At 42.8% G+C, this 23,910-nt stretch overlaps 1 protein-coding gene and 2 pseudogenes across 3 annotated transcripts in view; 2 read left to right on the top strand and 1 right to left on the bottom strand.

The window, feature by feature from the left end:
• Positions 1 to 23,910, bottom strand: part of RAD54L2 (RAD54 like 2) — a 116,732-nt gene that overhangs the window by 19,316 nt on the left and 73,506 nt on the right. For all 3 annotated transcript variants that reach the window (XM_043587461.1, XM_043587464.1, XM_043587462.1), the window contains 12 exons: positions 13,976 to 14,177; positions 12,599 to 12,738; positions 11,711 to 11,827; positions 11,163 to 11,389; positions 8,694 to 8,876; positions 8,435 to 8,568; positions 7,032 to 7,228; positions 5,300 to 5,642; positions 4,436 to 4,613; positions 2,950 to 3,201; positions 2,604 to 2,722; positions 1,138 to 1,256 (listed from right to left, as the gene is read on the bottom strand). In XM_043587461.1, coding sequence (XP_043443396.1) covers positions 1,138 to 1,256; positions 2,604 to 2,722; positions 2,950 to 3,201; positions 4,436 to 4,613; positions 5,300 to 5,642; positions 7,032 to 7,228; positions 8,435 to 8,568; positions 8,694 to 8,876; positions 11,163 to 11,389; positions 11,711 to 11,827; positions 12,599 to 12,738; positions 13,976 to 14,177 — 2,211 coding nt within the window. The remainder of the gene's footprint in view (positions 1 to 1,137; positions 1,257 to 2,603; positions 2,723 to 2,949; positions 3,202 to 4,435; positions 4,614 to 5,299; positions 5,643 to 7,031; positions 7,229 to 8,434; positions 8,569 to 8,693; positions 8,877 to 11,162; positions 11,390 to 11,710; positions 11,828 to 12,598; positions 12,739 to 13,975; positions 14,178 to 23,910) is intronic.
• LOC122486479 lies at positions 9,597 to 9,980 on the top strand (annotated as a pseudogene).
• Positions 20,103 to 20,521, top strand: LOC122487281 (annotated as a pseudogene).

Below are 23,910 nucleotides of genomic sequence, written 5' to 3'. Positions count from 1 at the left end.
CTGGATGATGACTGTTATAGGAAGTATCAGTTTAATTGGTATTAGAGGCTCTTTCAACTGGCACCCCAACCTACCTTTCCAACCTGAGTTCCCACAGTTCCCAAGCACAGCTCGGCATTGGGTCTTCCTACCACCTATGAACCTCTATTCTCTAAATACTTCCTTTAGGCCAGTGTTTCTCAACAAGGGTTATTTCCTTGCCCTCTCACCCTACAGGGGACAGTTGGCAGCGTCTGGAGACATTTTTGATGTTATAACTGGGTGGATGCTACTGTCATCTAATGAATAGCGACCAGGGATGCTACTAAAAGTCCTACAATGCACAGGACAGCACCCCCTTGCTGCACCCCCCCCCCCCCGCCCAACCTACAAAAAGAATTATCTGGCCCAAATGTCAATATCTGGACAGTAAGTACATGAGGTTAATATTTCTCAACTTTTGTTTTTCATGACCACCCCCTTTAAGAAGCCTTTTTATACATTTTTTTCCCCAATTGACACGTCCCTCATGAAAATTTAAATGCCACAGATATACTGTATATGTTTATTTACTGGATGCCTATTTGAGCTTTATATTTTTGAAAAGTTAAGTTTGTTTTTTTTTTTGTCCCCTCAAGAACCAATTTTCACCCTCTTAGGGATACTATCTCCCCTGTACAGAATGCATGATCATGGCCTATATTCACTCTGTTGCTTCTTCCTAGAATGATCTTTGGGCCCCACTAACTCTGTATATTCAAATTCTCCCCATCTTTACCAGTCTACTGCAAGTTCTGCCTCCTCCAGGAATCCTTCTCCAATCATCCTTCCCACAACGATTCTATTCTCCTTAGAACCTATAAGGGCACTCGATCAGTGCTGCTTTGTATTTGTCTTGGAGTTGCTGTATCTCAGATGAAGACAAGGTTTATGTCTTCTACTTCTCTGCTCTCCCCGTATCTTGCCCAAGCTCCCCAGCCCCTAGTACAGTGCCTCACACATAGCAGCTTGCTCTCAATACCTCCCTGCTTTTGGTTACTCCGGATACTCCTACACATTTGGTGGAGAACGGAGTAGAAGACAAAAATGCAGAGAAGGAAAGGAAAGCCTTAAGCAGACCCTGCCAAGGCTCCAGAAACAAAGCAGCAGTGAACTCACGGAAGTAGCTGACGTTTCGAACCCACTTCTGTACTCCTTGCCCATCAGCACCAGGTAGACAGGGCACTTCTCGTTTCCCTAGGAATTCCTCGATGAGAGCCAAAGTGGAAAGGCTCTGGCTGGAAGGGACAACATTTGGTTCAGAAGGCTCCCAGACCCAAGGGAATCTTGTTCCCCAGTGGACTCACAATCATATATAGCCTTCTGACAGTGGGAGCTCCCAGAACCTGCTCCCCATAAGAGGTAACCCCACAAAGAACCACTAGGGGTATTCTCCCTAGCTCATAATGGGAGCAGAGTCGTCCATACACTTATCACCACCCCCACTAAATTTGCTACCCTATTACTTCCTCAATTCTTCCTCAATTACTTCCCCTAAATTCTGGGGTTTAGCTCAGTACATAGTAACAAATAGCATCAGCATTAAAAACCAACGTTACATACGTTAGATCAAACTACAGGCCACAATCAAAATTATGGGTCTTATTAGGGCTTTCAAATTATAAAGAGAAGCAGTCTCCTCAGAAGTGATATATAAAACCAGTGGAACACTAAACTCTCCCCCAGTTAGAATTACCGCTCTCCTCTCAACGTGTGCCACACATGGAAACCTTTACTCTGAGGCTCCCAAGATACCCCTTAGCTCTCATGGGGGCATAATCTAGCCAGAGCAAAAAGAAAGCATGTCTGTTTGAAAGAAAATATGTCTGTTTCCCTGAAGAGTCAAGCCTTGATGGAACTCAAAACTCTGGCCACAGAATGTAACTCTGGAACAAATCATATTACTTATTTGACCTTACATACAAAGCAACAAAAAAAAAAAAAAAAAATTTTTTTTTTTTTTTAAGCAGACTCCACACCCAGCGTGGGGTTTGAACTCACAACCCTGAGAGCAAGTGTCACCATGCTCTACTGACTAAGCCAGCCAGGTGCCCTCCTCCTTAATGGTTTTTAATTAAAAAAAAAAAAAAAAAAAAAAAAGGCCGGGGAGGGACCGAAGCAGATTAGATCAGAGGTCAGCAAATGTTTTCTGGAAAAGGTCAGATACTAAATATTTTTAGGCTTTGCAGACCACATTCAGTCTGTTGAATATTCTTCTTCTTCTTCTTCTTCTTTTAAAACATTTAAAAATGTAAAAACTAGCTTTCAGGCAAGCCACAGGCCAGATCTGATGTGGGCCACAATATGAAGGGTTAGACTATGACTACAATGTCAGCCTAGGGTTTTAAACAGTTCTCTGCAGAGAAATCACATTGGGCAAAATAAGAAACTCCAAGAATGAGATGAAATGCAAGAAGGTCCTCACAAGAAGCACTGGTTTGCAGAGGCATGAAAACAAAACAAAACAAAACAAAACAAAACAAAAAAAAAAAAGGAGCTGGGGTTACCCCAGACAGTCTTACTCTGTAGGGGCTATGTCACTCTACTATAGATACACAGTAATACTGGGGAATTTCTCTTCCTACCTGAACACGAGAATCTTGTCCCCAAGCTTCACACTTTCCTCAATCAGGTGGAAAAGCAATACCATTTTGGGAGAGTTCTCTAAGACCCCAGTCTGGTAATTAGTCAAAAGGTCCTTGGCCTGCAATAGAGAAATGAGGCAGCTTAGAGAAGGTCCGTGGCCAGATCACTAGAAATAAAATTCACTCCTTCCAAGGCAGAAGCTCATGGGCAACCTTTATAGTTCCCTGCAGAGACTTGGCAGCACAATGCATTGTACAACCCCCACCCTCTTCCCACATAGGCTTTGCTTTGTACCATCCCTTCTCAGCAGTGGTTTATGGGCATAGAAGTTTCTGCTTGACTCACCCATTCATATGTGACAATGTTGTTGCCTCGCTCCTGGAAAGGGTTGAAGCCAACCCCTTGTAGGAATTTGCTATTGGTTGCTTCTCCCATTGAGGAAGCCAAGGTGCTGTCCTCCCCCTTGCCTTTTGTTCCCTGTGATGGGCAGCGAGCACTAGTCCCAGCTGAGCCAAGTTCTTCCACATCTAGGTCCTGCTCATTGGCCAGACTCTCCTTCTGAAGGGCTTCATACAGCACATCCGGGTGATTCCAGATCTGGAGTTCAAGTTAAAGGGGAAATGACACAGGGCAGAGAACAAGCTAAGGGTGTCCCAGAGAGTCAGGAAACATGTGCTTGCTGAAACACACACTGGTCCTACAGCATACACTGTCACGCTAAAAATTAAAGTATCTCCAACTCCCTCATAGCCAAAGAGCCTACGCATTCATTTTAACTAACTGTGATCACCATAACACAAGGGGAAGAGTTCATACCAGCAGGCATGCCCATATGCCCATAGGCATAATCAAAAAGGCTGTGGCACAAGCCTTGCATTCTTATTTAAATAAGGGTAAGAATGTCCCTGTTTCACTGTGTGGCTACAGCCAACTACTGTCTGAAACTACAAAACAAGACCAATCTCTTCCTATGGACAAACGTATCTAACTTACAGATGACCAACCAGAAGTCATTTCAGGGACTGTTCCCAGCAGGAATTGAGAATTCCTGGGGTGGGGGCAGAGGTGGGGGGATAGGAAGGGTGTGTTGGCACTGTAGCATCCTCACAGACCATATCTGCTGTAGCTTCCTGGCCCTGGTCTAGGACTGTGGTTACAAAAGAAACATTTTGAAATCCCATCTGCCCCTGACATACTCCTTCAGTTGACTCATTAAAGCAGTGGTCAGTTGGGAATAATACCCAACAGGTTGGCTGACAGCTGTCAAAGAAGCAGGTCCTTCATTAGTCAACAAGAAGCACATACTATAAAGATAAGTCAGGGCTCATCAACCTATTCATGAAGTTTAGTGCTAGATACCTGGGCCTTCTCAAACATTATCAGGATGAAAGAGGTCTCAATCTGATTAAACGCAGAATCAAACACAAGGTACCCCAATAACTTGTCTAAGCTATATATTTCTTGAATCTTGATTATGCTAACAGTCAAAAACTGCCCCACAATGTTTTTCCACTACCCCTTTCTCCCAAGTGAAAAAAAATCAGTGAGAAAGGAAGTGATTTCTCAAGTTTGGTACCACAAGTTGACCAGATGAACTGCACAACTGCAAGGAGCACCATTTATATCACAGGCTGAGTGGCACCCCCAGGAACTGTGCAGCACACAACCAGCATATTTCTCCTTGGGGCCCCCAGTTCTTCAATGCAGCAAACCGAGGGGGACCCCTGTCACTTTATTCTTCCCTTATCAAGGACTCCTAGCAGGAATAACTTCTTTGGGACCATGTGCAACCTTCATTCATATCTCAGTATTCCCTGAGGCCTCAACACACCTTGCAGCACACACAGAAAGCCTTGAGGGGGTTCAGCCCCAGCCAGCCACTGCTACCACAGTCTCGGAAACGGTCCATGAACTGTGTGTACAAATCTCGCTGGATCTTTGAGAGCCGCACCAGGATCACATTTTCTTCCTTGGCAGGTAGATGAATCTTCAGCACAGTGTGGCCTCTCCTACGAAGGCAGAGATCAGAATCATCAAGCCAGTGTGGCCAGGAGGGGTCAGTGCAGGATAACAAAAGAATCCTGCATTTCTGCCACACCTCCTTTTGAGGATCTCAACATTCACAACAGACTTAGAACAATAAGGATTGGTTTAGCGACCATCAGAAGAAACTCATTTTAAGGATAAGAACTAAAGCAAAGAGGATTGGGTGGCAGAGACCGGGAGCTTCAGGTTCATACCCAGATCTAGGGCTGTTTCTCTAAGCTTTCTGCACATATTCCATCTTAACAAGGAAAAACAAGGAAATTGTTTTAGACCGGCCTAACTACATCTACCGAGATGCTGACACTGGTGAGGCCATGCCCCCGGGAACCAGCATTTCTATGCTTTCAGAGTCAGCAGAAGGCTAGCTCTCTTTTGCTTCTCAGCAAGTAAGGTAGGTATCCCTAGAAACTTCAAAGATTAACTTCTGAGAAAAGTACTTCTAGGCCAAACTTTCAGAGGACTGAAACAGTGGCTATCCATCATTTGTGTGCTATTCAGGAAAAGCTACTCAGTAAAAGGAAAGTTTTACTATCACCCACTAGGGAGGGACCCTCCTGCTGTAACAGTCCCCCTTTGGGACAGCTTTGCATGCCTGTTACACCAATGGGTCTCTGATGGTTCAAAACACAGGGCCCTGAGGATGGCTCACCTCTGCACAAAGCCTTCCAGGAGGCTGTGCAAGACGTGGCTCCGGTACCGCATGAGGCGGACATCCTGAGGCGTGCTGTCAATACACTGCCCATTCAGGATGGGGCGTTCAAACATGTTGCTGAACTCCTGCCGGGTGCCGAGGAAGTCTGGGCGCACAAAGTCCACCATGCACCAGTACTCAATGAGGTTGTTCTGCAGGGGGTACCCGGTCAGCACCACTCGGCGGCGAGAGCGAATGTTCTTCAGGGCCTGTGAGGTGCTGGCCTGGCAGTTTTTGATGCGGTGTCCCTCGTCACAAATCACCACATCAGGGCCAGGGCGGCATAAGGCCTTCTCAAACTCTAGGGAGGGAAGAGGATCCGGAGTCAGAGGGTGAGAGGGCCTGCTCTTAGTCAACAATATGAGAAGTAGGGGTGCACCCTGGAGGAGACAGAAGAAATGAAGGAAGCAGGAAAGCAAGAGTCAGCCCCCATTAGTGAAAGGGAGCCAGCCATCCAGGCTCATGCGCATTTGGTGTGACACGTTAACCTGGACTATTGACTCTTGCAGTAAATATCTCTTTTCCCTCTTTCCTTTCCTTATCTTTTTTCTTTTTCTCCTTTACACTCAAAGTAAAATACCTCGCATTCCTACCTAGGGCTTATATCAACTGGGTGGCGGAGAGTGTGACTTTACAGACTACCAGCCTAGGATTAAAAATGGGTCTGAGTGAGAGGCACTCAGATGGCTCAGTCGGTTAAGCATCCAACTCTGGCTCAGGTCATGATCTCACCGTTTGTGAGTTTGAGCCCTCCATCAGGCTCTGTGCTGACAGCTCAGAGTCCGGAGACTGCTTCAGATTCTGTGTCTCCCCTTCTCTCTCTGCCCCTCCCCTGCTCGCCTTCTGTCTGTCTCTCTCAAAAATAAACATTTTTATAAAAAAAACCTTTTTTTTTTTTTTTTAAATGGGTCTAAGTGAGACTGACGGGAATCATCCAGATACTTCAGTCGACTTTCACCATTGCCAGTGTCTCTGCGCCATCTGCAGGCTGGCTGGTGGGGAGCTAGCTAAAGGACAAAATCTTTCTGGAGTTACCTGCCAGTCATTGCTAAATGGCAAGTTCATCCCAGCTCTACCACAGAAGCAAACCTAGCACAAACATAATCTATACATGGAGAGACCTATAAAATGAAACAGCCTCTGAACCTAAAAAAAACTTTCTTCCCCAAACAGGCAAAGCCCTTAGAAGATGGAGCAGAACTATCACTACGAGAGGAATGACTTTCACTAAAACAAAACAAAACAAAACAAAACAAAACAAAACAAAACAAAACACAAACCTGGGATAAATTCTCCTTTTATAAAGTCACAATATCATTATTACTCTGCATATCAGTGATTTAAATACTTTGTAAATATTTTCTTAATGCTACCCCAGAACACCTCTAGGATGTGATGAGAGGAAAAGTCACTTTCCTAACTGCTCTGTGAGAGAAAAAGGGTCAGATGGGCAGGGGAGTCTCCCTAAGCCAGTCTATGAGTGGCCCACCCAGAATTCCATGACAGGCAAGGAAAGCAATATCTTCTGAGAGCCAGTGGAGGTCATCCCACCTATCTTAGGGACCTGGATTTCTGGTTCATGACAATACAACTCACATCAATAATCTTCACATCTGACTTAGTGCTACCACAGACACTATTTCTTCCTGAAACACTACCCCTAAGAGTATTCCCAGGATAGGCTACCCACCTCTCCGAAACTCCTGCTGTCGATCTTCTTCATCCAGATCAATGATGACCGGGTGAGAGCGTTTCTTGGTTTTCTTCGATCTACCTGTGGCAAAGGATTTCTTCAGGGTGAGGAGTCTGTACATTTCGTACCCCATCAGTAGTACCCCACCCTCTGATACCCAATCAGCCATCACTTTAGCACGAGCTGCCATTGTCCTGCAAGAGTGAACAGAGAAAAAAATTATTGCTTCCACTGCTCCCCAGAAAGAATTGCTCACAATTAGAGCTGTGTTGATGTACATTCAGAAGTCCTTATTGCCAAGGACTTCAGTGGCAGCACCATAGGGCTTGCTGGCTGCCCCCCTTCCCAGTATCCCAAAGATGCTAACCGCACTGAGGATGGACGGGGAGGTCACCAATGACAAGTTAAACATCAGAAAAACGGAAATGCAATGGCACAAGGCAAGCAAAAGTAATGACTCCCTTGGATGTACATGCATGACTACAATTCTACATTTGAGGGAGAATTTCAAATTATTCCCATAATAAACACAAGATAGTAAAAGCAAGGGCAATATTCTACATTTTACCTTCCCAGGCCCCGATGAGCAAAGAGCTAAGGACAAGCAGTAAAGGAGAAAGGGCAGCAGAGCCCAGATGACACTAAGAGCACAGTCTCTCCACTCCTAAACAACTGAGTCTTGATTCTAATTCATTAACTGCATGTGGACTAACAGTCCTGAAACCCAAGAAAGAAGAGCAGGTGATCAACCACCTAGGGGGCCGCCCATAGTCTCCTCATTTTGATGTATGTGCCAAACATCACAAAAGGCAGCCTCTGAAGAAGAGAAAGTCTATCTTCTCAATTACCCATGCCAACAAGGGGAAAGGGTAGCATGGATGGCTGGCTTGGACCAAGAAATAGCTTTAGAATTTTGGAAATCAAATTGAATGTATAGAATGGAAATATAATTTTATTCAAATCTAAAACAAAAGTTTACCCTTTTCAAAACTTGGAAGTTGTACCAGTAAAGGTCAACTGTAAACAGGGGCTTAAAAGAGACTGCTGATTGGGCTTCTAAGAAAGAGAAATGTAAAAGGTGAAAAGTTAGAAGATGGATAGTTTCATTTCACCATGTTGAATTTTATTACCATTCACATGGGCAAATAGGATGATGTATGCGTATTTTTCAGGATATAAAAGCACCTTCAAGCAGAACATAAGACATTTTCAAGCTACCTAACTCTGACTTTATTGAAAAGCTAGGTAGAGAAAAAATGAGTATCAAGGAATGGGCAGTGGGGGGCAGGGGGGATGACCACATCAAGAAACCAAAAGGAATCTGGGTTAGTGCCCTGATATCCAGATCCTGGAAAGAAGTCTAAAAGGAAAGGGAGAAGAGGAGAGAGTAGGCCACTTACTTGTGCTCATCATTCAAGATGTGAACTTTAAAGAACCGAGGCTGGACTTCTTCAGGCTTGTTGTCAGCTGGAAGGGCTTCAGGTGCTGGAAGCCACATGTTGAACTCTGCCAACCAATTCTGAAGAGTATTAACCTGTCAGAAAGCCAAGTCCAGAAAAAGGATTTTAAGAAACAAGCTCATAGATGAGCTCATCAAGCTGTTTAGTACCCAGAAAGGCATTAACCCAGAGCTCCTCAGAGGGGTGACTGAACTCTTACCGGCACAATGGCAAGGACAGTTTTGGCTGGCGTGTGGCGGAAGAGGACGTCGATGAAGGAGATCACTTGCAAAGTTTTCCCCAGACCCATGCTATGGGCCAGGATACAGCCAAAGCCACTACTGGTCTTAAACCTCTCCAGGGATTCAACCAGATTATCATACAGGAACCGGATCCCACCAATCTGATAAAGGGCAAACAGAGGCAATAGTTAAAGGAGCTGGCAAAGACCAAGATTCGGTTTTATTCACCTTGGAATTAGAATTAAGTAAAGGAGCAGACACTATACCAGACAGTTGGTGTGGATGGCTACAGAAGTCTCCCTGTACCCTGAATGGTCTATTGGCTGATGACAGTCTTCTTAGAGAAAACACAGACAATCATTCACCTGGTACAATGGCCTATCTGAGGCAAAAATCTGCAGTACCAAATTCTTGACAGGGTCTCTCACTCAGCCCTTAGCCGCTCACCTCAAGATAGCCCATTCCATAAGGAGTTCTTATTGTGAAGAGTTCTTACATTGAGTCAACCTCTGCCTTCATGGAATCTCCACTCACTGGTTTTGGTTCACAGCTCTGGGTCAACAAAATCTACTCTGCTCCCTCCTATCAGAAAGTTCCTCAGACTTCTGACTCTTACATCTCTTCTGGAACCACTTCCAGAGTCAAATCAATTTCCTAACCAAGGCACTGTCCTGCAGACAGCATCTCAATCAGTCTTGCAGATTTCACAGAAGAAAGCTCAAGAGTATTAAGCCAAGAGATCTGATACCTTTACATGATATGGCAAACCTGAGACTTGCCCTTCCCATTCATCAGAAATCCTGAAGCATCTACTCCTCCTTTCTGGCTGAAGTGTGTGCTCCTGCTCTGACATTGGCTGCACTCCCAGAGGGGTGGCAAGACCATGGAATCACAGAAATGACTGGGGCTGATGTAAATCCAAAGGCCTATCACCTTGCAGATACCCACCTCACCAAGAAACTACTGGACCTTGTTCAGCATCCATGTAACTACAAGCACCTTCAGGAGCTAATGAAGCCACCAAAATCCTCAACAGAGCCATCTCTCAGTTCATCATGATGGCTGCAGATGCTGAGGCCCTGGAGATCATCCTGCACATTCTGCTGCTATGTGAGGATAAGAATGTGCCTTATGTATTTGTGGGCTCCAAGCAGGCCATGGGGTGGGCCTGTGGGGTGTCCAGGCTTGTCTTCACCTGTTTTATCATCATCAAAGAAAGCTTACAGATGAAGCAGCATATCTAGTCCATTCAGCTGTCCAACTGAAAGGCTCTTAGTCTAAAGAGGCAGCCTCTGCCCCACTCCTCACTGAGTCATCCCCCTGCGGGGTTGTGTATCATATTGTCTGGGTTAGCATATAGTACTTCCAGCTACCTTCTCTTCCTATATTATACTACTAAATCTGGATTTTGCGTTTTTTGTATTATTTTGTTTTACAGGTTGTTACCCATATATTAATCACCCACCCCAGTCCAATCTCCCATTTTACTCTCTCTGCCATCTTATCCTCCCTTTTGAAAAATGAACTAAATGCTGAGAACAGGCAGAAACAGAGCAGTGACACCATTCAAAGGCAGGGAAGAGCCAAGATAGAGATCTGGTTCTAGCTTTCAGGTGCTAATTTCCCATTGTGTGTAGGACATGATGTATGTAAACACCATTCACTTTGTGTCCCTTGTGCCTGGCATAAAAAATCATTCCATAAGTATTTGCTCTCTATGGGGATTATGTAGCACTTGGGAAAAAGCATGTATCTTATGAGGTTGTTAGGTGTATGTCCAAGTGTCATGTGCTAATATGCCCCTGCTGTTTGCTTTGGTAATGTGATGCTATTCCCCCTCTCCCCAACTCCTAACCATGACCCTGAGGGTGGCAGGGCAGCAGCATACCAAAGATGTGTTGCAGAATTCCGGAGCCTGTCTGGGCAAGTTAGACATGGGGCAGTTGACGTAGGTCTTGAAGGAGTTCACAGTGGCAAGAAAAAAGAGGGTCAACTTGTGCTGGAATGAAGAAGTCTGGGCCCAAGGCATGGAGACCTGACTAGAAGCTACAGTAAAGATGTTGGAGTCAAAGAAACATCCACTCTGGTGAATGGAGATGTCTTCCATTATCCAGCTTCCACATAGCAGCTGGATACTTGGTACCAGCTCTGAGAGCCCTTACCCCTGCCACAGTGTGGGTCAGATGTATGTATTCTTCATCACATCAGAAAGACAGTACTAGTGTGCCATTCTTGTGAGCATCCTAATAAAAAAATACATTCATATTCCAATTAAAAAAAAAATCCTGAAGCATCAAGTGCCAGGAGGAAGGATCAGGGCTTTCTAATAACTGCTCGTGGTACCAAACAAGTACTTCACAGGCTCTGATGCTGACAACCACCAGCAGGTAATGTCCTCAGCAAAGAAGCTGAAAGGAAACAAAGAAAAGAATCAAGATTTGCTGTACCTGATGAGGTTTCACTGCCCGTGCCAACTGTGGGGCCAGGAAGACATTCTCCTCCTCCGGAGGGTGGTTCAGATTGACAAGGACCCGCCCCAGAGCATCACGCTGGTTTAAGACATCATTCACGTGGGTACCACCCTTCTCCTCTTCCTCATCTTCCTCACTGACAGATTCGCTGCTGTCCACAATATGCAGGGTATCTTCCTCTCCAGAGCTCAGTTCAATCACTTCTGAGATAGCCAACAAAACAAAACAAAAACCAAAACCCAGGGAGCAGAGATAATTTACTGCCCATTATCAAAGCTTACAGCATGGGAACAAAGTTAGAACTTGCCATCACTTATAAAATTTTGAGTTTTACTATTTCTCTTTTATGGCTTCAAGTTAAGACAAGGGAAAACCTTACATTTACAAGGAGACTCAGGGATATTTGTCACAGTCAGACCCCAAAATAAATGGGGAAGGACTGATTTCTATTCAGATGTACAGCCAATCAATCAGGGTGAACACTGAGTCAGAAGGAAGCAGAGACACCTCTGGCTCGACCTTACCATCTCGACTGCTTTTTTCATCCTCACTGCCACTGCTGCTGTCCAAACAAATGACTTCCTGGGACAGGACCCGAGGAGGCAGTTGGGGACCATCGTTTGCTCTTAAGACAATTTCCTCTAGGGAAAAAAAGATGGAAGGGAATGCCAAAACCACCTTTAGTGTAAACTTATTTCCCCAAATGATTCATCAGCCCTTTGCCTTTGTCACTCTCAAGGGGACTATCCCCTGAGGAGAGAAGTTGAGGGTATCTCAAACACCTCAGTTCCCTTTCTAACTTCCCTTGTCTTTACTGGTTCTTATCTCCTGGTTATTAAGTATATATTACTAAAATATATAAATTATGTATAAAATATAAATATAATACATAAGATATATAATATATATAAATAAAAATATAATAATAATTATTTTTTAACGAGGTCCAATGTGGGGCTCGAACTCATGACCCTGCTACCAAGAGTCGCATGCTCTACCCACTGAGCTAGCCGAGTCCCCATGAGGGGTACACGTTTAACCATCTTAACTTTTCATCTTATTTAAAAAAATTTTTTAATGTTTATTTTTCAGAGAGAGAGAGAGAGAGATCGTGAGCAGGGGAGGGACAGAGAGAGTGGGAGACGGTGGGGCTTGAACCGACAAACTATGATATCATGACCTGAGCTAAATCGAGAGTCAGACACTTAACTGACTGAGCCACCCAGGTCTCCCCATTTTAACTTCTTCAGTAAAATATTTCTGATCATCTGCTCCTAAGAAACCAAATGACTCAAAATGATTCCTGAGAGGCCACGATCTTATTTCAGATCTGCCCTTAACCATTGTGTGTGCCAAAGGCCTCTTCTCCTTATACTTCAGGCAGGGCCTTTCCCACCAACTCTGCTGCTTACCAGGAAGGAACTCCAGGGGAACAGTAGGAATGGGGGCTGCATAATCCTTCCTCTGCTGCTCCAGGCGTTTCCTTCTTTCCAACTCTTCCTGTTGTGCTGCTTTGGTAACGGGCTCCAACTGATCCTCCCGGAGCAGCTTTCTAAACATTACAATAAGAGTGAGCACTTGGGTTGGTTCACTGGAAATTTGGACAATGTAATGACAAGCTAAAGAGCTCATTGCTGAGCTCAGAGAGCTGAGGCAAGAGGAGGAGAAGCCATGTCAGTCCCACACACCCATGCAACAGGAGAGGCAAAAAAAAAAAAAAAAATGGAGTGGGGCGGGGGGTGAACTTCAAGATTCAGGTGATTGTGGGCTAACATTTTTCCATATTATTTAACTTCCTGAGAGATGCTCCTGAAAACTCATCTTTGCACATAACAGATCAAAAGTAAAAGAGTAATACATGATTCATGAAGTTGAAAAGCAGTATTAAAATATAGAGTTGTTATATAGGAGGGTAGAATTATAGATCCTTATTTATCCCACATCCTCATTTCGTAAACTTTGAATAATACTTCCAAGCTATCATTATGTTAAAAAAATGAGAGTAGGAGAATAGGATATCATTTATCTCCTTTCGATAGCAAAATGGTTATGTGATGGAAGGACTGTAGGGGATTTAGACAGTGAAGGAAGTTCACATCTGCCATTCTCTTAGCTCAAGGAAGAAGCCTTCTTTGGGCCAGACAGGCCCTTGTCAATTGAAGTTGAGCGCTAAGAAAATGAGAACCCAACTTCTTTTCCTTTATCTTCCTCTGTTTTTTTTTTTTTTTAATTTTTTTTTTTCAACGTTTATTTATTTTTGGGACAGAGAGAGACAGAGCATGAATGGGGGAGGGGCAGAGAGAGGGGGAGACACAGAATTGGAAACAGGCTCCAGGCTCTGAGCCATCAGCCCAGAGCCTGACGCGGGGCTCGAACTCACGGACCGCGAGATCGTGACCTGGCTGAAGTCGGACGCTTAACCGACTGCGCCACCCAGGCGCCCCTATCTTCCCGTTTTGAAATGTAAGGGAAAAGTAAAGGAAAAAAAACAGTCCAACCAGAGCACCCTATCATCCCTGGGCTGTCTCCCAGGACCTCCAGAGAGTGGAATACTCCCCAGTACAGCTTGAGCACCATCCGTGTCTGCCCCATAACCTCAGACAGCCTGGGGGTGGTCCTGAGCTGCATGAGCTGCATCTCCACTATTAATTGAGGCACACAGCTTATACTTTTCTTTTTTGGAAAGGGGACCCTCCTGCTCAAACCAGTCCTGCTACTGACAGCCTTCAAATGAAGGCAATATCTCTCTCTATTCCTTCCCTTCTCCTCTTACCCTCAGCACAGCTCACCGTATATTTCTCCTCATGTGGGAGGGCTTCTGAGCTCTCTTCTTTTTGGGGTCCTCGGAGGTGAGGCTCTTGCCTTGGTGGCGCCTAAGCTGCTCTGAAGGCTCAGACTGAGATGAGGTAGTTGAAGTGCACCGCGGTGGCCGCTGCCCATCTTCCTCCAGTTGGGCACACTCAGTGCCACACATGTCTTCCAGGGATGGGTCTGAAAAGACAAAGGGAGAGAGGTGCCAGGGACTGACATTTACTGGGAGAAAAACAGGTTTTGATGCCAGGCACACCTAGGTTCAAACCTCAACTCAGCATCTTATTAGTTGGTGATCTAAGGCAAGTGACTTACATCTCTCTGAATCTCAATGGATTTATCTATAAAATGGGAATAGTGATGCCTACATTTCAGAGCTGTTGTGAGGACTAAATAGTGTGTGTGTCTAGAACCAAGCCTGCTCTAGAGTAGGCTCACAACAAATGATAGCCCTCACACTTGCTATAATTTACCACTATGATCAGAGTAAGAAAGTTTCATGGCCACAGAATGCTCTGAAAGTGACAGTAGGTTCCGAAAACAGCTCACACTCACCTGTGTGACACTAAGCAAGTCTCATCTGCCAACAAGAGGAATATTCCTCCTTTCACTGTCTTAAAGTGTTCACTCATTTAATTCATTGACCATTCAATGAGGACCTACAACATGGAAAACACTGTCCAAGATGCTTCAAGGGATATTTATAAGACTCCTTCCTTTCAAGGAGTTTGTTTTCTAGACATAATAAGGCAAGGTATGCTAAATACCACAGGAAGGACAGGCTAACTGACCTAGAGAACTTAAAATTTTAAGACGTCATTTTTCTAACCAGAGGTAATTAGCTAAACCAAGAATAATTGCCTTAGGGTCACAGGAATATGAAAGACACTACTTTGTGGTATTATCGCACAAGAAATATGGAAGGTAAAATGTGAGTGAAGCCTTGAAAGGTGAGCAGAATATCTAAAGGTATTGCCCTGAGGAGGCGGAAAGGGGATGAAATTCCTGGCAGAGGGAATGTCATTTGTGGCATCAAACACCCGCAAGGACTGGGGTGGGGTAGGAGGGTATGCACACCCTCTTCCTCAATCTGCTGAGCAGCATTCTGATTACTGGATGGGCAGGCTTTGACAGTCATACAGACCATAAGCCTGTCCCCAAATCCACCAGAGCCTCCCAGATACAAGCACTACACAACCAAAAGGTCTTTCCCAAAGGTAAGAGCAATTTAAAACTAGAACATAAATGCTGTAACTGAGGTGCACTAGTCAATGCCACTTGGCTTTCAGGCAGGAAGGACTCAGGAAGTTTGGGGGTTTGGTGGGATGATTTTTGTTTGCTTTTAACTGAACTTTAAATTTTATTTGGATTTCACCAGTTGTTCACTAATGTCCTTTTTCTATTATAGGATCCCATCCAGAATATCATATTGCATTAGCTGTCATGTCTCAGTCTCTCTCAACTGTGGCAGTTTCTCAGTGTATTCTTGTCTTTCATGACCTCAACAATTTTTTAAAAAGTACTGGCCAGGTGTTTTGTGGACTGTCCCCTAATCTGAGCATCTGATGTATTTTCATGATTAGACTGAAGTTATGGTTGGGGTGGGGGGAGTGGAGAATACCATAGAGATAAAGTGCCCTTCTCATCACATCTTATCAGGGTACATGATATCAACATGACTTATTACTGGTGACATTAGCCTTGATCACTTGTTTAAAGTGGTATCTGCCAGATTTCTCCACTGTAAAATTAATATTTTTACCTTTCCATATTTTATTCATTAGAAGCAAATCACAGGGCGCCTGGGTGGCTCAGTTGGTTAAGCATCCGATTTTGGCTTAGGTCATGATCTCATGGTTTGTGAGTTCGAGCCCTGTGTTGGGCTCTGTGTTAACAGCTCAGAGCCTGGAGCCTGCTTTGAATTCTGTGTCTCCCTCTCTCTCTGTCCCCTCCCCCTACTTGCACCTTTTCTCTCTCAAAAATAAACAAACATGAAAAAAAAGAAAAATAATAAAAGAAGCAAATCACTAAGCCCAGCCCACATTCAATGGGAAATGAATTAAGCTCAATTTCCTGGAAAGAGGGGCATCAAAGAATTTCTGGACATATGTTAAAACTATATGCAAATAAATATTTAGAGTGGTAGGGGACTCTGAGGCCTTGAGGATGCAAATATTCTGTTTCTTAAAATTTACCCACTAATTTTAACATTCATCAGTGGATCTTACCTGGAGTAATTATTATTATGATGTTCTAATGGTGGTTTTCTCTTTCTCTCTGGGCTACTCCCTAGGTGGTACTAGTTGAATCCGGGCTCTGCCACTTGGTAGTTCTATGTTCATGGGTTCAACTTCTCTGAGCCATGGTTCCCACATTTATAAAATGGGGATGTCACCAGCTCTCTCAGGGAAAATACTCTTCTTTAAACCCATGTCTGCCAAACTCCATGGAACTCCATACTCCCAATCACATTGAACAGTCTAGCAGCAAACAAAGCTATGGGGCTTATTCAGCCATTCTGGGTAGCAGTGTTTATTTGTTTGGAAAACTCAAACTTTATATATCCTAATCAAAAATCAAAAATAAAGCAAAAGGAGAAGCAGAAATGATACAAACTGCATTTTTTTCTCACAAAATGAGTGTTTCTTACAAATACACATGCACACACACACACCTGCCGCATGAGACTGTACACATCTTCATTCCAAATCTCTCCACATGAGACTGCCACAAACTAGGCACTGCTGCTTCTCCTGCCCCCTCTGTCTTTTAGTTTAGCCTAACACACATATGAACATTTGAGTACCAGGCCCTGTGCCAAGGCACAATGGAATGGTCCACATGGGGAAACACATGTGGTGAGTGCCTAATAGCAACAACACTTTGGGAAGAGACACCCAATCCAGTCATGGAGGGTGGAGTACTTCCTTAGGAAAGGTGAAACCTGGGTTTAACCTAATACAATAAGTAGGTAACAGACAGTAAAAGAAAAGAAAGAACATTCTAGGCAGATATAGGAGCATAAGCAAAAGGAAGAGACTTTAAAATTATCCTTTTTTAAGTTTATTTATTTTTATTTTCAGAGAGAGAGAGAACAAGTGGGGAAGGGGCATAGAGTAGGAGAGAGAGAATCCCAAGCAGGCTCCACACTGTCAGTGCAGAGCCAATGTGGGGCTCAAACTCACACACTGTGAGATCATGACCTGAACTTATTCTCAACTGACTGAACCACCCAGGAGCCCCAGGAATATAGACTTAAAATAAGGTGGAATAGTTGGAAAAATACACGTAGTTCAATACTGGCCAAAATGAATTAAGCAAAACAGCAGCAGGAGGGGCCTTCCAACCCAATAACCATTTCCCTGTCTCTCCCCAGGAGCTCTTTGCCCAAGGCAGACTAAGATGTAGACCCAGATCCTTCCTGGATGCTGGCACAGAAGTCAGTCCCTGTCCCAGGGAGGACTACCTCAAGGCCTTGTCTTCCTAGCATTCTACATTCTCCCGCCAGTTGTTTGGCTGAGGAGGGGAAGTTGATGTGGCCACTGTAAAAGTTGGGGATAGAAATGGGTAGTGGATGTGGACATGTGTGCACACATGCACACACAGTCCCATGTGAATACCCAGAGTGATTCACTCCCCTGCAGCAGCAGTGGAAGCATCTTCTTTGGCCCTCACACTGAGAGACCATGAGGGTTTAAAGCAGATAACCTTTGCTTTTTGAAGACAAAGGAGAAATGGCCAAGGGAGGCACCAGACAAGGAATGTTCATGATGGGGCACTGCAATACCATTAACATGAGCAAGAGGTTAAAACATCACAGTTCTCTGTTACCACAGGATCCACAGCAGGCCTTTTACAAAAGGTCTCCCAAAGACAGAGTCCAGGGTGGCAAGAAGCATTGGGAATGCAACATGAGCCCTGGCTTATGGACATCTTCCACCTACTGAGAAAGTAAGGTGCTACTGCTTTGTCTCCACCCAGACATGAGAACTAAAAGAGAAGCTCTGAAGGAGATGCAAGTCCGACTGGCTGCCCTCCCAAATCCACTACCCTCCCCTTAAACAGTCCTCTCCTATTTCCACCTGAAGCACTACAAGAGGAAAGCTCAGCAATTCTGTTTTCTTTAAGAACTATCATTCCTTCAGCCCCCCCTCCCCAAAGAGCTAATACTCCCTTGGCATTGTCACATAATATTACTGTCACCTTCTTCCTAACTCACAGCCCTGAATTCTTCCCTACTAAAAGGGAAGCCATAATATTCCTCCTCCCAAAGGAACAGATGGCTGGACAGCAGAGTCCCTAAGAGGGGATAACTATTGCTAAATAGCTACTTCCACCAACACTGCAGCTTGCCCTACATAGTTACACTTGAGGCTGGGTTGGTACACTTCAACTTAGTGCTTTGGTTCTCTGACCTGGTTCTGATAATGAAATTTGATGTTCTCCTGGCTTTAAGCCCTTTAGTTTCTATTTCACAAGCAAATTTATTGAGTAACCACTTGGAGGAACATTTGAAGCAAGGTTAGAGAGTAGGCAGACAGGACAGAGTCAAAGTATACAGGGCAGGCCTTGAATGTCAAGCCAAAGGGTCTGAACTTGATCTATCCAGGAGTGGGAATTTGTTGCCAACTGTTATATTTCTTTCTTCTGGTTCCTGCCTTGCAGAGTGGGCTGTTTCTGGAAGGAGGAACAGAATCTGATAACCTTTCAGTATCACAAATTCACAATCAAACATTCCAACTTGTGAGGCCTAGCTATGAATTCCTATCTGACCCAGGATTGAACGTGGCTAAGTACAGCAGCAATTTTAAAATGATCACAGTAGGTGTTCCTGGGTGGCTCAGTCAGTTGAGCATTCGACTCTTGATTTCGGCTCGGGTCATAATCTCACAGTTCGTGAGATCAAGTCCTGCATCGGACTGTGCACTGACAGCGCAGTCTGCTTGGGATTCAGTCTCTCCCTCTCTCAGCCCCTCCCCTGCTCACACTCTCTCTCTTTCTCAAAATAAATAAGCATTTAAAAAATATAAAAATAAAATGATTATAGTATATACAATTCTCATGCACACTTAATTCAGACACAGGTTTCCCCTGTATTCTTAGAGGATACAGGTCTAAACCAGCTCCTTATCAGTAATCTTCAGCTTCTGGGTTCAACAACTACTGTCTGTTTGTTAAAGAGCTTTAATTTACAGATGTATTAATACTTAAAAAGTCTGCTGTCATGTAAGTCAATGTTTTATAAGTGCTTCACTGCTGCTTCATGATGCTTATTATGAAGTTTCTGGTTTTTATGTAGTATCACAATATATACCACATCTTAAACTGTTCTTAATAATAAACTATTATTTCAAAATTTCTATAATTAATTTTCCTCTAAGTTAGAATGTAACTTTTCACTGCATGCTCTTTTGTATCTTCTGAATATTGGACCTTGTAAATTTACAACCTAATCAAAATAATTAACTTTCAAAAAATAGCCCTCCCTAAAATTCTGGGATATACTCCACCAAAAGTCATTGAGGAAAAAGAGAAATGGTTCAACAAGGAGGTAAAGAGACATGTGGTTTAAAAGTCATCGACTATTACGACCCAAATTCAGAATCACAGAATCAGGTCTGGTCACAAATACCCCTGAACTTTCTCCTTCACGTGAGCCAGCTGTGAGCAGCAATCACCAGAGTTATATAAACACCAATGAACAGTTACATAAGCTTCTCAGGAATGAGTTATGAACACCACCATGACAAATATGACTAGGCAAATGAGGAGCTTTGAAAGAAAAATCTCTTTTTCACTCATTGGGGGTATAAGGTACAAACACTTCCAGGGCCCTTTCTCCAGATGTTCCATCTCTTCTTCTCAACCCATCTGTATAAACAAAGATCAGTGAATTCTAAGCCTTACCATATTCCTCTTGATGTAATGCGATAGGATGTATACACTGCAACTGTTACATATGTGTGTCAAAACATTACTTGAATCTCAACACACCTTGAGATCTCACTCCCAGTTTGCAAAACCACAGGGAAAAAGAACTATGTTGGCAGAGTGGAGTGGCCACTGGAGAGGCCTGACACTGTCCTGAGGAGAACCAGCGGTGTGATGGAGCGAGCCAGGGACTGCTAACACCTGAGAAAGATTACAGGACAGCACGTACCAGAATGGAAGTCCAAGTCAAATGCAGAAGGACAGCCTCACTGAGTAACCAAGATTGTCATCTGTACCCGAAGTGATTTCAGCAGCAGCCAGTACCTGTGGTGGATTTCCAGGCGAACTGAGGCATTCTTAGATGAGACACCAAGAGGTGGTTAAAGCAGTATTACAACATCCAGGTAGCTGATTTCCAAGCAAAAGATGAGCTGACAATGTATTGATGTATTTGAATCAGCTGACAATGTAATAAGGATAAAATCCATGATTTTTAGAAAACAAAAGAACTACGTTAAATTTGTTAAGCAAGACCACAAGGATGCAATCAGCAAAATCTAGAAATGCATAAAACTACAGTGACAAGTGAATCCTTTTCTTCTGAAAATAAGATGCAAGGAAAAAAAGAAAATGAAAAAGAAGTAGGGAAAGCTCAGATTAAAGAAATTTAAAAGACAAATGAACTAAATGTAGAAATGTGGAATTAACAGTAAAAATAATTTTTAAAAGATAATCAGAGATTATCTGGCTATTTTATGATACAAGGAATTGTTTATTTAAAATATTTAGGTTTGATAATGGTATTGTGTTTCTGTTTCTAGGACTTTATATGTTAGAAGACAAAGTAAATATACTTTGAAGTTTACAGACAAAATGTCACAACATTAAGGATCTACTTCCAGGGGCAGCTGGGAGGCTCAGTCAGTTAAGCTTCCAACTTCAGCTCAGGTCACAGTTCATGGGTTTGAGCCCTGCGTCAGGCTCTGTGCTGACAGCTCAGAGCTTGGAGCCTGCTTCAGATTCTGTGTCTCCCTCTCTCTCTGTCCCTCACCCACTCTCTGTCTCTCTCCCTCTCAAAAATAATAAAATAAAAACATTAAAAAAAAGTTGCTGGTAAGGTCTTAAAAAAAAAAGATCTACTTGGAAGTAATCCAAGGTTGGGGGGAACAGAAGAAACAACACTAACCTTGTATTCACAACTATGGCAGAGAATACTGGGAATACAGGGTTCATTTTACTATTGTCTCTCTTTTTTTATTTCGTTTGAGATTTTCCAAAATAAAACTTCACAACTGTTTTAGAAGTCTTAATGGAAGATAAAATGTAACAAGCACTAATCTCTAAACTATTTAGATCTCAATTTTTCCATGTTTGTTAATATACATTTGCATATTCCACACTGATAACCAATGAATACACATCATTTTATGTTCTCCTTCGGTCACTTGTTACATACATATAAATATTTCTTTGACACACTCCACATGCTTGTCATTTTAATGGCAGGCTATCAGTATATCACAGAAGGTTTTTCATTCAGGCTGTTTCTTAGTTTTTATTTGCATTTGTAGTGGCAAAGACTTTAAATATTTAGATATTGGCAAACATTGCCTATAAAAAGTCTTGATAGTATATACTTTAGGTTGTGTGGGTCATACAGTCTCTGTTGTAATGAGCCAGCATTACCAGAGTAGCTCAAAAGCAGCCATACATAAACATAGAAGTGAACAAGTGTAGCTATGTTCCAGTAAAATTTTGCTTACAAAAATAGGCAAAAACAATTTTGAAAAAGAACAAAGGAGAATACACACTTCCTGATTTCAAAACTTAATATAAAGCTACAGTAATCAAAACAGTGTGGAACTGGCATAAAGACAGATATAGAAACCAATGAAATAAGATGAACAGCCCAGAAATAAGCCTTCACGTACATGATCAAAGCATTTACAACAAGAGTGCCAATACCATTCATAGGAAAAGGACAGTCTTCAGCGAGTGGTGTGGGGAAAACCAAATATCCACATGCTGAAGAATGAAACTAGATCCTTAACTTATACCATATACAAAAATTAACTCAAAATAGATCAAAGACCTAAATGTAAAACCTTAAACTATAAAACTTAGAAGGAAACATAGGGAAAAAACTTCATGACACTGGGTTTGGCAATGATTTCTTGGATATGAAACCAAAAGCACAGGCAATAAAAGAAAAAAAAAATACAAACAGGACTTCATGAAAACTTAAAAGTTTTTGTGCATGAAAAGACACTATCAACAGAATGAAAAGACAACCCATGGAATGAGAGTAAATATTTGCAAACCATGTATCTGATCTGGGATTAATATCCAGAATATATAGAGAACTCCTAAAACGTAACAACAAAAAACTGATACAAAATGGCAAAAGATAGATATTTCTCCAAAGAAGACACACAAATGGCAAATTAATAAAAGATGCTTAAAATCACTAATCATTAGGGAAATGTAAATCGACACTACCATAACTTATCACTGTACACCCATTTAGGGTGGCTACTATCAAAACAAAATAAATAAAAGTATTAGCAAGGATGTGGAGAACCTTGTGCACTATTGGCAAGAATGCACAATGATGGCACAAAAAAAGACACTCAGATCAACGGAACAGAATAGAGAACCCAGAAATGGACCCACAAATGTATGGCCAACTAATCTTTGACAAAGCAGGAAAGAATATCCAGTGGAATAAAGACAGTCTCTTCAGCAAGTGGTGCTGGGAAAACTGGACAGTGACATGCAGAAAAATGAACCTGGACAACTTTCTTACACCATACACAAAAATAAACTCAAAATGGATGAAAGACCTAAAAGTAAGACAGGAAGCCATCAAAATCCATGATGATCCAGGAAAAAGCAGGCAAAAACCTCTTTGATCTTGGCCGCAGCAACTTCTTACTCAACACATCTCTGGAGGCAAGGGAAACAAAAGCAAAAATGAACTATTGGGACCTCATCAAAAGAAAAAGCTTCTGCACAGTGAAGGAAACAATCAGCAAAACTAAAAGGCAACCAACAGAATGGGAAAAGATATTTGCAAAGGACATATCAGATAAAGGGTTAGTATCCAAAATCTATAAAGAACTTATCCAACTCAACACCAAATAACAAATAATCCAGTGAAGAAACAGGCAAAAGACATGAATAGACACTTCTCCAAAGAAGACATCCAGATGGCCGACTGACATATGAAAAAATGCTCAACATCACTCATCTTCAGGAAAATACAACTCAAAACCACAATGAGATACCACCTTACCCCTGTCAGAATGGCTAACATTAACAACTCAGGCAATGACAGCTGTTGGTGAGGATATGGAGAAAGAGGATCTCTTTTGCATTGCTGGTAGGAATGCAAGTTGGTGCAGCCACTCTGGAAAACAGTATGGAGATTCCTCAAAAAATTAAAAATAGAACTACCTTACGACCCAGCAATTGCACTACTAGGTATTTATCCAAGGGATACAAGTATGCTGTTTCAAAGGGGCACATGCTCCTCAATGTTTACAGCAGCATTATCAACAATAGCCAAAGTATGGAAAGAGCTCAAATGTCCATTGATGGATGAATGGATAAAGAAGACGTGGTATACACACACACACACACACACACACACACACACACACACACACACACACAAAATGGAGTATTACTCAGCAATTAAAAAGAATGAAATCTTGCCATTTGCAACAATGTGGATGGAACTGGAGGGTATTATGCTAAGTGAAATTAGTCAGAGAAAGACAAGTATCATATGACTTCACTCATATGAGGACTTTAAGACACAGAACAGATGAACATAAGGGAAGGGAAACAAAAATAATATAAAACAGGGAGGGGGACAAAACATAAGAGACTCTTAAACATGGAGAACTAACAGAGGGTTATTGGAGGGGTTGTGGGAGGGGGGATGGGCTAAATGGGTAGGGGGCATTAGGGAATCTAC

The sequence above is a fragment of the Prionailurus bengalensis genome, chromosome A2 (genome assembly GCF_016509475.1).
Source record: "Prionailurus bengalensis isolate Pbe53 chromosome A2, Fcat_Pben_1.1_paternal_pri, whole genome shotgun sequence".
NCBI classification, from domain to species: domain Eukaryota; kingdom Metazoa; phylum Chordata; class Mammalia; order Carnivora; family Felidae; genus Prionailurus; species Prionailurus bengalensis.
Note: the sequence above shows the minus strand (reverse complement) of the source record. Positions and strands in the feature narration are given on the sequence as shown.